This window comes from Saccopteryx leptura, chromosome 4, assembly GCF_036850995.1.
Source record: "Saccopteryx leptura isolate mSacLep1 chromosome 4, mSacLep1_pri_phased_curated, whole genome shotgun sequence".
Taxonomy (NCBI): Eukaryota; Metazoa; Chordata; class Mammalia; order Chiroptera; family Emballonuridae; genus Saccopteryx; species Saccopteryx leptura.
In genome coordinates this window covers 201738015-201753445 of record NC_089506.1, presented here as the reverse complement: position 1 = coordinate 201753445, position 15431 = coordinate 201738015, and the positions used below count along the sequence as shown (strand labels likewise).

At 41.3% G+C, this 15431-nt stretch overlaps 1 protein-coding gene across 1 annotated transcript in view; it reads right to left on the bottom strand.

Annotated features, from left to right (window-relative positions):
• PDXDC1 (pyridoxal dependent decarboxylase domain containing 1) overlaps nucleotides 1-14851 on the bottom strand; it is a 57225-nt gene extending 42374 nt beyond the window's left edge. Inside the window, exon 1 of the mRNA XM_066382572.1 lies at nucleotides 14678-14851. Within this exon, the coding sequence (XP_066238669.1) occupies nucleotides 14678-14698 (21 nt within the window). The 5' untranslated portion in view covers nucleotides 14699-14851. The remainder of the gene's footprint in view (nucleotides 1-14677) is intronic.
• Nucleotides 14852-15431: the final 580 nt, after the last annotated feature.

The following is a 15431-nucleotide window of genomic DNA, read 5'->3' as shown; positions in this document are numbered from 1 at the left end:
GGATCCCAGTTGGGGTGCATGTAGGAGTCTGTCTCACTGCTTCCCCACCTATCATTTAATAATAATAATAAAAAGAATTGTTCTTCCTCCTACTCTTTTCTGGAACTGAAGTGGGAAGGAGGGAAGGAAGGAGGAAAATTAGCATTTATAGTTAAATTTGAGTGAATTAAATATGATGTGTTTTCAATGCTGTAAACCCTCATGTGCTTGTGTTAAATGGATAATCCAAAATAAAAATGTTATCTAGTTGCAGGAAAATGTTAGCTTCTAAGTCAAACTCAGAGGTGCTCTCAGACTCCGAATTCAAAGACATCACTATTTAGCGAAATCTAAGTTTAAAAACAAGGAAAGGGCAGTTTGTGGGGTGGCTAGGCTGTAGTGACAGAAAGCAGATCTGGGATCCACCGGAAAGGGGCACAAGGGAATTTTTCTGGGAGATGGAAATGGTCCCTACCTTCCTCATGCTGGTGGCTATATGACTGCATACACCTGCCAAAACTCAAACTGTATAATTAGGTATTTTATTGCATATAAATTGTCTCTCAATTTAAAAGGAGGGTATACTGATTTAGTCAATTTAAAAGAAATGTTAAGCAAATAATAGTAAAAATAGTACACAGATGTGACAAAATTCACAAAGATGGTATATGAATAAATGCTATTTGAGAAATATGGCACTAAACCTTTAAAGACAAGCAGCTTCCAGAAACAAGATAAAAGAAGTCTAACATATAATTTTAAAACATTCATCAAGAATAAGAAAATAAGAATATGTAGTATCAGTGTTGCAATAAAGTACTTTCAGGGGAGGAATGTTCATCATGGTGGGGAGCAGGGTCCTAGGACTACTGACAGAAGGAAAACTGAAGTGTGTGAGCCTACCACCTTCTTGTCCCAGACAGAAGACCTTGGTGTTAGTAAACTACCTTTCTTCAATTGATCAAAGTACTCCAATAAAGCTACAAATTGCTGTTTCTAACAACCTTCTAAACACGGTTAATCCTGGATCCTGATTATCATGCAATTATCAACTCTGAAAAAATCCTATTATTTGCTCCCAGTTGAAAACATAAACCAGGCCTACTATCTAGCACTATCAACCTCACTACTGCTCATCTCTGATAGGTAATAAGAATATAGCTGCAACTGCTCTAGGAACATAGCTATTCCTCATGGGTCAAAAGTGAGAAAACAGGAATTCTTTGAAAAATTGATAGAGTAGCTGGTTTATCTTGCTGGAGACTCAATTCCTACATTCGTAAATAACTGCCTGATTTCAACAGAAAAGAATTTACTTAAGAACTGGGAACTTTTGTCTTTGTCTTTTAAGAGCTGGAATCTCTTGGAAAATCTTATTTTTAACTATCATGGACTCTGTTTGAGTATTCTGTAAGAACATGAAGACACTGTAATTATAGGCTCATTGAGCATCATAACATTCCTAGTTGAAAAGGTATGCAAATATTGTATAAGGTGTTAGTATTTAACTTTACAAATTCCTCAAAAAGAGGCAAAAAACGGGAAGAAGGGGCAAAAATACACAACAGAGGTAAAAATCTAGTAGAGGTAAGGAGGTAGCAAAGTAACACTGACCAAACCTGTCATAGATAGAACTATGTGGAGGGAAAAAAGAGCATTACAATCACTTGCCTTAAAATACTGTACATGTTGGGAATGCCAGGAATTCAAGTCTACATTTCAAAAAATGTATTTCTAGCCTGACCCTGTGGTGGCACAGTGGATAAGGCGTCAACCTGGAACACTGATGGTCGCCAGTTCGAAATCCTGGGCTTGCCTGGTCAAGGCGCATATGGAAGTTGATGTTTCCTGCTCCACCCCCCTTCTCCATGTCTCTCTCTCTTCCTCCCACTTTCTTTATCTCTCTCCTCTCTAAAATGTAATTTTTTAAAAAGTATTCCTAGAGACCACTACTTCTGAAGAATCAATTCATTTAGACATTATCTCATCAGGAAATGCTTCTCAGTAACTGCACAGATGGAAAAATACCACACATCAGACAAGCTCAATTTCAAAAAGTTTACTAGCGAATCTAGAATCATACACTTATCCTGGAACAAAAAAAAGGATGCTATATAGTCTAGGAAAAATGTCTTTCACTTATTTTATAAGGGGGTGTTTCCTAGGACTTGTTGGAGATCAAATCCAAAAGATAAAGCTATCCATTATCCTTACCAATATTATTACCAAACTGAATTAGAATCATGTAAGATTAATGTTGCTAGTCTTATCTTAAACATAGTAAGAAGAGTTCTGAAGAAAGAAACCCATCAATTAATTTTTTTTAAGTGAGAGGAGGGGAGATAGTGAGACAGACTCTTACATGCACCCCAACCAGGATCTACCCAGCAACTCCTCTCTGGGGAGGATGCTTGAATCAATCAAGCTATTTTTAGCACCTAAGGCCAATGCTCAGACCAACTGAGCTATCCTCAGTGCCTGGGGCCAATGCTTGAACCAGCTGAGCCACTGGCTGCGAGGGAAAGGAGAGACAAGGGAGGAAGGAAGAAAGAAGCAGATGGTCACTTCTCTTGTGTGCCCTGACCAGGAATCGAACCCAGGATGTCCATACACCAGGCTGATGCTCTATCCACTGAGTCAGCCGAACAGGGCCAAGAAGCCATCAATTCTTGAAGCTTCTTTGTATCTGTAAATCCTCAGACCATTATTATTATTTTTTTTGTATTTTTCTGAAGTTAGAAACAGGGAGGCAGACAGACTCCTGCATGTGCCCAACTGGGATCCACCCAGCATGCCTACCAGAGGGAAATGCTCTGCCCTTCTGGGGCATTTCTCTATTGCGGCCAGAGCCATTCTAGTGCCTGAGGTAGAGCAGCACCCGGGCCAACTCTGCTCAAATGGAGCCTTGGCTGCAGGAGGGAAGAGAGATATAGAAAGAAAAGAGAGGGGGAAGGGTGGAGAAGCAGATGGGCGCTTCTCCTGTGTGCCCTGACCAGGAATCGAACCCAGGACTTCCACATGCTGGGCCAACGCTCTACCGCTAAGCCAACCGGCTAGGGCCTAAATCTTCAGAACTTTAAGGTTGAACTGTATGAATGACCAATATACAACTGCTGTTAATGCACAAAAAGGGCAATTTCATATGATCCCACCTATTATAATGTCCAGAACAATAAGTAATTCAGTCTCAATAGGATCCTGAAAAGCTCTATAGCTAAATATTCAATGTCACTGAGTTGCACTTTTAAAGTAAAGGTTTTATTTTGCTGTTTATTCTTTTCTGCGTATAGGAAAATAAATTATATTACAAAAGTATGAAAGGTCATATACCATGATCAAGTGGGATTTGTGTAATTCATCACATAAACAAAATGAAGGGCAAAAATCACATGATCATATCAATAGATGCAGAAAAAGATTTTATAAAATCCAGCATCCACTTATGTTAAAAATTCTCAGCGAAGTGAGACATACCTTAATGTAAAAAAGGCCATATACAACCAACCCACAACCAACATTATACTCAGTGGGCAGAAACTACAAGCGTTTTCCTTAAGATTAGGAACAAGACAGGGATGTCTACTATCTCCACTCTTATTCAATATAGTAATGGAAGTCCTAGCCATAGAAATCAGAAAAAATAAAAAGCATCCAAATTGGAATGAAGAAGTAAAACTCTCATTATTTGCAGATGACGACACTGTATATATAGAACCCTAAAGATTCCATCAAATAATTATTAGAACTGATAACTGCTTTCAGTAAAGTAGGATAGAAAATAAATATCCAGATATCACTTGCATTTTTATACACTATGAGAAAGGGAAACTAAGAAAACAATCCCATTCACAATTGCTTCAAAAAGAATAAAATACCTAGAAATAAATTCAATCAAGGATGTAAAGACCTGTACTCAGAAAATTATAAGACACTTATGAAAGAAACTGAAGATACAAATAAGTGAAAGCATATACCGGATTCATGGACAGGAAGAATTAACATCACTAAAATATCTAGACAGCCTGACCTGTGGTGGCGCAGTGGATAGAACATCGACCTAGAAATGCTGAGGTTGCCGGTTCGAAACTCTGGGCTTGCCTGTTCAAGGCACATATGGGAGTTGATGCTTCCATCTCCTCCCCCCTTCTCTCTCTCTCTCTCTGTCTCTCCTCTCTCTCTCTCTCTCTCTCTCTCTCTGTCTCTCCCTCTCCTCTCTAAAATGAATTAAATAAATAAAATAATGATAAGGGATTAAAAAAAAAATCTAGACAACCCAAAGCAATCTATAGATTCAATGTAATTCCTATCAAGATACCCATGGTGTATTTAACAGAACTAGAATAAACATCGCAAAAATCTATATGGAACGACAAAAGACCCACAACAGTGATCTTGAGAAAGAACAAAGTTGGAAAAATCACACTACCTGATATCAAACTATACTACAAGGTCATAGTAATCAAAACAGCATGCAATTGGCATAAAAACAGGCATATAGATCAATAAAAGAGAACAGAGAGCTGAGCTCAGATATAAACCCATGCCTTTATGGTCAATTAATATTTGACAAAGGAGGCAACAATATACAGTGGGATAAAGATAAGTCTATTCAATACAGTGTTAGGAAAACTGGATAGATACATGCAAAAAAAGAAACCAGACCACCTTCTTACACTACATACCAGAATAAACTTGAACTGGATTAAAGAGTAAAATATTAGACTCAAAATCATATGCAACCTATAAGAAAATGTACAGGCCAGTTCAGGCAGTGGCACAGTGGATAGAGTGTTGGGAATGGAATGCGTAGGGCCCAGGTTTGAAACCCCGAGGTCGCTGCTTGAGTGTGGGCTCATCCAGCTTGAGCAGAGGCTTACCAGCTTGAATGAGGGGTCACTGGCTTAGGCATGGGATCACAGACATGACCCCATGATCGCTGGCTTGAGCAAGGGGTCACTCATTCTGCTGTAGCCTCCTCCCCGCCCCCGTCAAGGAACACATAAGAAAGCAGTCACTGAACAAATAAGGAGCTGCAACGAAGAACTGATCCTTCTCATCTCTCTCCCTTCCTGTTTGTCCCTATCTGTCCCTCTCCCTGTCCCTGTCAAAAAAAAAAAGAAAAGAAAATGTAGGCAGTTAAATCTCTGAACATTTCTCATAGCAATATATATAGTATGTATATATATATGGTATGCATATTTTTTGCTGTATGTATATATATATATGGTATGTGTATATATATATATGGTATGTATATTTTTTTGCTGTATTTCCTTGGGCAAGGAAAACAAAATAAAAAAATAAACAAAAGGGACTACATAAAACTAAAAACATTTTGTATAGTAAAGGAAACCACCAACAAAATGAAAAGACAAATTACTGAATGGGAGAATATATTTGCTCATACATCTGATAAGGGGTTAATACCCCAAATTAATAAAGAACTTAAAAAACTCAACACCAAAAAATAAAAATCCAATTAAAAAATGGGCAAAGAATGTTAATAGACATTTCTCCAAAGAGGACATACAGATGGCCAATAGACATGAAAAGATGCTCAATGTCACTAATCATCAGAGAAATGCAAATTAAAACCACAATGAGGTATCACCTCACACTTGTCAGAATGGTTATCATCAATAAATCAACAAACAAGTGTTGGTGATGGTGTAGAGAAAAGGGAACCCTCATGTACTATTGGTGGGAATGCAGATTGGTGCAGCCACTGTGGAAAGTAGTAAGGAGTTACCTCAAAAAATTAAGAAATGGAACTGCTTTATGACCCAACAATTCCATTTCTGGTAATTCATCTAAGACAGGGGTAGGGAACCTTTTTGGCTGAAAGAGCCATGAATGCCACAAATTTTTTTTTTTTTTTTTTTTTTTTGTGTGTGTAGTATAATGTTCTAATAGGAAGGATAAACAGTTCTGATTGAATGAATACTTACTGAGACATAAACACACACAACTTCATTTCTGGTTTCCAGTTGGTTACAGATTAATAATAAAAATAATTATGGTTGATATTTACACAATCCTTTAAAGTTTATAGCTGCATTTGTGCATATATTATCTTATTAACTGGCTATTCGTTTAGTTTTCTTCCTACTCTACCACACCTGTCTCCTTAATTATAAGCTTTGCATAATTATTATTGACAGTTGTTAGCAGATATCTTATACTTACATTGCATTATAATTTTAGTTTGTCAAGATTTTTAGGGAATTGTTAAAACAACTTTATAAGCCAATTTTTTTTTATTGCTAGATCATATTTCAATTCTAACGTGTAGTTCTTTCTCTGGTGTGGGTATAAAACATAGCAGGGGTCTGATGTTTATGTTTTCGTTTTCTTATGATTACCTGGGTCTGTAGCCCCTTCACTTTCTTTTTTCCCTTTCTCATCCCCATCCAGATTACACATATGTAAAGCCAGTAGCCAGGGCCACCATCATAACCGCCCGGCCCATGCAGGTTCGCATTAGATTATTTTTATTTTTTTTTTAAATAAATTTTTATTAATGGTAATGGGATGACATTAATAAATCAGGGTACATATATTCATAGAAAACATGTCTAGGTTATTTTGTCATTAAATTATGTTGCATACCCCTTGCCCAAAGTCAGATTGTCCTTCGCCACCCTCTATCTAGTTCTCTGTGCCCCTCCCCCTCCCCCTAACTCTCCCCCTGTCCTCCCTCCCCCCACCCCTGGTAACCACCACACTCTTGTCCATGTCTCTTAGTCTCATTTTTATGTTCCACCAATGTATGGAATCATGTAGTTCTTGTTTTTTTCTGATTTACTTATTTCACTCCTTATAATGTTATCAAGATCCCACCATTTTGCTATAAATGATCTGATGTCATCATTTCTTATGGCTGAGTAGTATTCCATAGTGTATATGTGCCACATCTTCTTTATCCAGTCTTCTATTGAAGGGCTTTTTGGTTGTTTCCATGTCTTGGCCACTGTGAACAGTGCTAAATGCCACATATTTTAAAACGTACAGTGTGTCCGTAAAGTCATAGTGCACATTTGACTGGTCGCAGGAAAGCAACAAAAGACGATAGAAATGTGAAATCTGCACCAAATAAAAGGAAAACTCTCCCAGTTTCATACCTATTCAGTGCAGTTCGATGTGGGCTCACGCACAGATTTTTTAGGGCTCCTTAGGTAGCTATCCCATATAGCCTCTACAGACTTGTCACTGACTGATGGTCTACCAGAACGAGGTTTCTCCACCAAATTGCTGGTTTCCTTCAACTGCTTACCCCACCGAGTAATGTTATTCTTATGTGGTGGCACTTCATTATAAACGTGCCGATATTCACGTTGCACTTTGGTCACGGATTCGAATTTAGTGAATCACAGAACACACTGAACTTTCCTCTGTATGGTCCACATCTCGTAGTGTGTCACCGACAGCATACCTTGCAATCACACTGAACTGGGATAAATGGCTTACATCTGTTGACTCATCCAAAGAGAGAGAAAAGAATGGTGCTGCATTTATGTCCTTCACTTGTGTTGCCTCAATTTGATTTGCCATCATGATGGTACGATCATGAACAGTTCTTGCTGACAGAGGCATGTCTTTTATTCGTTTGATTATCTTGGCTTTATCCGAAAAGTAGTCAAAAAGTTCATTGGCAACATCAAGGATAAATGTTTTGGCATACTCCCCATCTGTGAATGGCCTTCCATTTCTCACAATTGCTAAAGCACCAACAAAGCTAGCCGAATTCCAGTCACCTTGTTGGGTCCAAACACGGGGTTGCTGCTGACTAGCTTGCACTCTGCACAGTAGCTCTTGGCATGCTTTCTTCCTGCTGTCCCCCGCTGGATATTTCAATGCAAATGTAGTGTGGTGTGTGTCGAAGTGCCGCTTTATATTTGACCGTTTCATCGATGCAATTTTATCACTGCATATTAGACACGTTGCAGAACCTGCTCTCTCCACAAAGACGAATTCCTCTGTCCATTCCTGCTGAAAAGTACGATACTCCTCATCCTTTTTTCTTTTAGCCATCTTCTTCGTCAAAAGGATTTCTGCAATTAGCTAGCTGACTACTTGATTAAAAAGAGGGAAGTTTACTTCCTGACCTTACAACAACCCGTGTACATTACGTCTTATCCAATAAAAATTTGGTGTTGTCCTAGAGGACTGCTGTGATTGGCTCCAGCCACCCACAACCATAAACATGAGTGGTAGGAAATGAATGGATTGTAACACATGAGAATGTTTTATATTTTTAACATTATTTTTTTTATTAAAGATTTGTCTGCGAGCCAGATGCAGCCATCAAAAGAGCCACATCTGGTTCACGAGCCATAGGTTCCCGACCCCTGATCTAAGAAATTCAAAACACTAATTCAAAACAATATATATTGCACACACTTACGTTCACTGCAGCACTATTCACAACAGCCATGATATGGAAGCAGCCCAAGTGTCCACCAGTAGGTGAGTGGATAAAAAAGCTGTGGTACCTTTTTACACAGTGGAATACTATTCTGCCATAAAAAAGAAAATCTTATCTTTTGTGATAACATGGATGGACCTAGAGAGTATTATGCTAAGTGAAATAAGCCAGTCAGAGAAAGATAAGTACCATATAATTTCACCCATATGTGGAATCTAATGAACAAAACAAACGAAAAAGCAAACTAGAGGCACTTAGAGAGCAGGAGGACAGCTGAGGGGGTGAGGGAATGAGCAAAAAAAAAAAAAAAGAAAGCAAAACTCATGGACATGGACAACAGAGTGGTGACTACCTGTGGGGAGCGGGGAGGTGGAGGAGGGTATGGGGGGAATAAGTGGTGATGGACACACTTGACTTGGAAGGGTGAAAGGGTGAACACACAATACAGGTATAGATGTGTTGTAGCCTGACCAGGCAGTGGTGCAGTGGATAGAGCATCGGACTGGGAAGAGGAAGACTCAGGTTCGAGACCCCGAGGTCGCCAGCTTGAGCACAGGCTCATCCGGTCTGAGTAAAGCTCACCAGCTTGGACCCAAGGTCGCTGGCTCAAGTAAGGAGTTACTCGGTCGACTGAAGGCCCGCGGTCAAGGCACATATGAGAAAGCAATCAATGAACAACTAAGGTGTCACAACGAAAAACTGATGATTATGAATCTGTAACCTATATAATTTTGTTAACCAGGATCACCCCAATAAATTTAAAACAAAAAAGAAAAGGTTTCTCTTCCCTCAATCATTTTAAACTTTGAATGCATTTTCCACTAAATACTTAACATTCACCACCAAGCAAAAAACTATTGCAATAACAGAAATTAGATATACAAAAAATTTGATTCAAAATAATTGTACAGCCCTTGAATACTGCTTGGAAAGAATGGGTTTAATTTAAAATAGATAAATTCTTATCCCTCCTCCCTGACGAGATTTTAATTTTGGGACATTTTCAAAGTGATTGGAGGTGTCTTTTTTATACCTGATTTAACTTCAAAAGATGAAATGGTTTTCCTTTCCCCTTTTTTTTTTTCTTTTAGAGAGGAGGGGGAGAGAGGAGGGGGAAGGGGGAGGAGCAGGAAGCATCAACTCCCAAATGTGCCTTGACCAGGCAAGCCAGGGTTTTGAACCGGCAACCTCAGTGTTTCCAGGTTGACGCTTTATCCACTGCGCCACCACAGGTCAGGCGTTTTCCTTTCCCTTAATCTGCATTCTACCAGCTATAATGGCAATCATATTATAAAGTAAAAAAAAAATTACATTATATTTACATTTTTAAAAAACTCTAGAAAAGTTGTGATTCTGAACTAAATATTCTACCTAGAAAAATCTCTTCCACAAACTCTTCCCTGGTCACTCACTCTGAATCCTCCCCTCTTGTTTCTTATTTTCTATGATACTCCTTTTACCCCTCCTCGCTATACAAGGATTTGTCTAAACAGTATGCCCCATACCAGAATGTAATCTCCAGCAGAGAGCATGTCTTCTTCACCTTGTGTCTTTCTCAGCACTCAGGGCACTACTGCTTGACCATAGTTGGCCTTCAATAAAAAATATAAATCAAACCAGGCTTCTGCTTTTAAGCTCAAGCAATTCCTATCTATAATTATAATTCAGGCCCTGGCCGGTTGGCTCAGTGGTAGAGCGTCAGCCTGGCGTGCAGAAGTCCCGGGATCGATTCCCGGCCAGGGCACACAGGAGAAGTGCCCATCTGCTTCTCCACTCCTCCCCTTCTCCTTCCTCTCTGTCTCTCTCTTCCCCTCCCGCAGCGGAGGCTCCATTGGAGCAAAGATGGCCCGGGCGCTGGGGATGGCTCCCTGGCCTCTACCCCAGGCGCTAGAGTGGCTCTGGTCGCGACAATGACGCCCCGGAGGGGCAGAGCATCGCCCCCTGGTGGGCGTGCCGGGTGGATCCCGGTCGGGCGCATGCAGGAGTCTGTCTGACTGTCTCTCCCCGTTTCCAGCTTCAGAGAAATACCAAAAAAAAAAAAAAAAAAAAAAAATTATAATTCATAAGCCTATATATGGGGAAACACACGGGACTGTGGACCATGAATAGCTCTGCTACTGACTACTTCTGCTACCTTAAATGAAGAATTACCAAGGTGATAAATTTTTAGGATCAGAACTTTGTACCTACCATGTTTTCTCTGACACCTAGCATTTGATAATCATTTACCATTTAAGTTACCATGCACCTACCTGTATGCAAAACCTCACATTATGATGACATAAGGATCAGCTTTAAATAAACACTAAAATTACAGGCTATTATCTCCTCACAATCTCCCATTCTATGGGAAGAGTGTAATCTAAAAAGGCATACCACCGAAACTGGTCATTTCAAGCTTGGCTATTGGGGGTTCTTTCTGTGAATGTTTGAAAAGAAGGAATAAAAATTCTGGTAGTCCTTATCAGTAATGATCAGGAATGTTCCATTTATGCTCCTACTGTTCCTTATAAAATTATAAAAAGGTGATAAAGAATTTTCCAAAATTGGGTGCAAAAAGGGGAAAATTTTAGCTCAGGATGAGTATGAGAAATAAAAATGTGTTGAATTATAATTAGTTAAGTCAGAAACAGGGTCGAAGTTGCCTCTTTTAGGAAAAAGAATTATATGTACAACAGATAAATTGGCCTTACTCTGTAGCATTCCCCCATAGACCTTTCCGTGGTGAGTGAAATGTTCTTTATCTGTACTGTGCAATAGCTACCTAGCCAAAAGCCACTCTGTGACTGTTGAGCATTTGAAATGATAAAACAAATTTTATTTAATTTTAATTAACCTAAATTTAAATATTTAGAGCCAAATGTGTCTATTGGCTACCATAGTGGATAATGCAGCTAGCTGTAGGTTCTCTAAGTCAATGGTTCTCAACTAGAGGCAATTCTTCCATCCTCCAGGGAAAAACTGCTTCATCTGGAGAGGTTTTTGGCTGTCATACTGTGGGCAGAGGCTGCTACTGGCATCTAGTGGGTTGAGGGCAGGCATGCTACTAAACATTCTATTATGCACAGAACAGCTTCCCACAATAGAGACTTATCCAGCCCAAAATGTCAGCAGTGCTAGTTTGAAAAACCCTGCTCTAAGTTTACTCAACATTGGGATTAAAGTAAATGCCAAACAAATTGCAATACACGTTGTCTAAACATAATACCCAGGAAGAATGAGATTTTCCCAAGCAACAGGAAGATGTATGGGCTGTTCTTCAAATTTAAAGTTTGAAGTTTGTACTAAAAAGTATGTGTAGGGTGTGTTGAATAACTTCAGCATTAGAGTAATGACTTCCTTTGGCATTTTAAAACTTGAATATTAATCTAAGTAAGCACTGTGAGACTATGGTTCCTTATACATTGGATAGACAGTATGTGGGCGAAGGCTCCGACTCCTACTCTTCTAGTTTGAATTCTTGGCCCCCTTCAATGAACCTATCTGGTTTCTTGAGACATCACTAATTTCAGATACAAGAAGAAAACTGATACTATTGTGAAGAAAGACAAGAAAAGGGCTCTGTAATTGCAGGTCTGCACATCTACATATTACCTAAAGAAAAAGCAAGAACAGGTATATTTCAACCAAAGGAAATGTACTGAGTGATTCTACTAAATGATGATAGCATACTTCATTTTAGAGAGAGATTACTTGAAATTTTAGAGGATGGGTATCAGATAACACTGTGGTGTCTGTAGCCAGTATAAATTATGCAAGGATCTGTTTAAATGGGATCATTCAGAACTGCTCAAATAGTTCTCAAATTTATATTAGCAATGTAGAATGTAGCTCAGAATAGTCTATTCTTCAAAGAAACAGGAATGGAGGGCACATTTCAATGTTTTAGATTGAAATTATATATTTTCCAGAATATAAAAACCTCAATAATCATGATAGCAATGCTTTTTCTTTTCTGCTCACTCAGCACCAAGAGAAATTGTTCATTACATGTAAGGTCCTCTATTGCTTCAGGAAATGTAAAAATAAGATCCAGTTTTAATTCTGAAAAACTTACATTCAGAATTTCCACAATGATCTAAGGAAGAGTCTTCCAAACCACACAATCTGAATTCCTTAACGATCACTGAAATTTTTGTGAATGCCCCAGCCATAAGAACTTTGGGATTTCAGCACCTTTTCAAATCTTTTTTTTTTTAAACTTTATTTATTTATTCATTTTAGAGAGGAGAGAGAGAGAGAGAGAGAGAGAGAGAGAGAGAGAGAGAGAAGGGAGGAGCAGAAAGCATCAACTCCCATATGTGCCTTGACCAGGCAAGCCCAGGGTTTTGAACCAGCGACCTCAGCGTTCCAGGTCAAAGCTTTATCCACTGCGCCACCACAGGTCAGGCACATCTTCAAATCTTCATTTGGAAAATTTAAGATCTTTTATCATCAATTAACATTTAGAGAGCAACCCCTGTAATGTACTAATCAAATGTCAGAAAAGTTATAATTAAAGCAGGATTCCAACCCACTCTGTTTTGCAGATTTGCCTACAAAGAACTATTCTTAGAGAAAAGTTCACTCTACTTCTTTAGGTTTTTAACTGAAATGATAAAATCCCATCAAATCTTTTCATGAAATTGGAAAAACAAAACACTGAAGGGACATTTTTACCATTACTTTGTATTCAACTATTGGTGTTACACACATTAAATAAACCAGGGTGCCTTCAGCCACAGCACCACTGACATTTTGAGCAGATAATTCTCTGGCGTGGGGGCTTTTCTGTGAAATATATGGTGTTCAACAGTACCCCTGGCCACCGCCCACAAAGTGCAAGCAGCTCTTCCCTACTCCCCTTAGTGATGATAATTAAAAATTACTTCAGACATTGCCAAATGTCCTCTGGGGAACAAAACTGCTCCATGGTTTAGAATCACCGATCTAGACTAAAACTCCAAAGTACCTGAAGGTAGACACTGCTCATCAAAAACCTGGAAAGACTTTCTTCCTAGCTAGAAAAACACGTAACATTCACCAGAAAAGCAGTTAAAAAAAAAATCACTTTTTTCTTTTCTTGATTGCATTCTCCCCAATTTATGAGAAACAGCCTAGGCATGGGCTATACCACCGTGGGCACATGAAGACATCTGGCTCAACTTGTCCAATTACTCCCTTCAATTCTCCAGAGACAAGTTAACAAATCTACAGCAGCTGTTGCATTGACAAATGACAAAATATGTTACTTCTTCTGCCAGTTCAAAACCGAAATAATGCAGTCCTAAAGCACTAGCATTGCTCCTGAATTCTGTGCGTATGAAAAATCGGGTCTGGACAAGCGGACCCCCAAGCCTGAACAGAGAGAAAGGCTTGAAGGGAGGACAGAATGTCAGGTTCTGAAGGTAACCATCGCTGAAGAGATGCAAGCACTGGTTGTCGCTTAGAAGCCCTAAATCCGGGACAATTAGAATCCATTTCACATGCCAGTGCAGTCGGTCAGGTACATCACGCTCCTGTCCGCCACGGGGTAAACCAAACGAAAGCGCTGCTACCAGCTGATTTCGGATTGGCAAGAGGGTCTCCGCCTCACCACGGAATGGGGGGGAGGGGGGCGGAAAGCTGTGAAGCAGCACAATCCCCAAAACGAAACTCACAGGGTACAGAAGACCCACCCCTTCCTAGGCCTCCTGGGTCTTAACTCGTGTTCACAGACTACAGCTTCAGGATCCTCTGGGGAACTCGTTACACGCGCAGATCCCGGTCCCGCCCCGCAAAGGTTCGGACCCCAGGGCTGAAAACCTGGATTTTTCCTCAAGGGCCCCAAGTGCTTCCTAGGCACGCGGCCGCTGGAAAACCACTGCTTTAACGTGTTCCCTTCCTAACTTAGACACCACAGAAGACCTACAGGTTCGCAGCCGGCTCCCAAACAACTGGGGCTTGCTGCCAGGCGCTTCCGGGCCGCAGGCTGCTAGCTCTGCCGTCCGGACGGGCGAGCCGAGCTCGGGCAGGCCCCAAGGTCGGCCCCACGCTGGGCTCCCGGCCCTCGCGGCCCAGGCAGAACCCGGCCCAGCCCCTCTCGCTCCGCCGGCCCCGGGAGACTTCCGGCCCCGTGACGAAAGCAGGCCCGCGAGCGCTGGGTCAGATGCCCTCGCCGCCAGGCCCCCTCAGGCGGGGCCCGTTAACCCTCCGACCACTCCCCAGTCACAATGGCAGCTCCCGACAGGGAAACAGTCAGCCCGGAGGTGGAGACCCCGCGCCGCAGCGCCGCCTCCCGCCCCCGGTACGAACCTTCTCCAGGGACGTGTCCATGGTTGAGGAGGCCGGCGAAGCCTGATGAAGGCCCGCAGTCCCGGGCTCTACTTCCGCCTCCCGTGCCCGGCCGCCGTTTCCACGCTGGCAACGCTGACGTCCCCCGCGCCCGCGGCCGGCGGGGCGGAGACGAGGAGGAGCAGCCCTGAGGCTCCGCTGGGCGGAGAGTCGGCTGGTGTCGCGGCGTGGGGGCGCGGCGGGGCGGGGCCCCTGGAGGTGGGCGGGGCCCGAAAGTGGGCGGGGCCTCTGGGCTTCTGTACCTGGCCGTCAGTCACGTCGGTGAGCCCCAAAGTTTCCAGTTGAGAAGGGGAAGATGGATGGTGAAGCCGTTCCAAACTCTTTTCAGAATCCTGCCTCAGGAGTCAGAGTAGAAATATATAATAAAAAGTATTATTTGTGCATTAAAATGCAGGACTTACTAGTAATGCACCTGTATTTAGGCCTAGGCTTCCAAATTCTCATCCAGCCAACATCTCTCAGGAATAGAACAGTCCATTCACCACAGAAAGGCGGGCCGAGAAAGCACCCCCGCGGACGCGCAGTATCTACTGTTTTCTAAGTGCTGAGGGCTTTTTCGGGTTTCGGGTCTTGGATTCCCAAAGGATGGGATCTCTGAAAAGGTACAGATCAGAGCTGAGATATTTGCCTTAGATGTTACCACAGAATTCTAGACAGAAAAGACTGAGACTTGTCCTCCTCCATGTCAATACCCAGTTATGACTTGTCAGGTCAT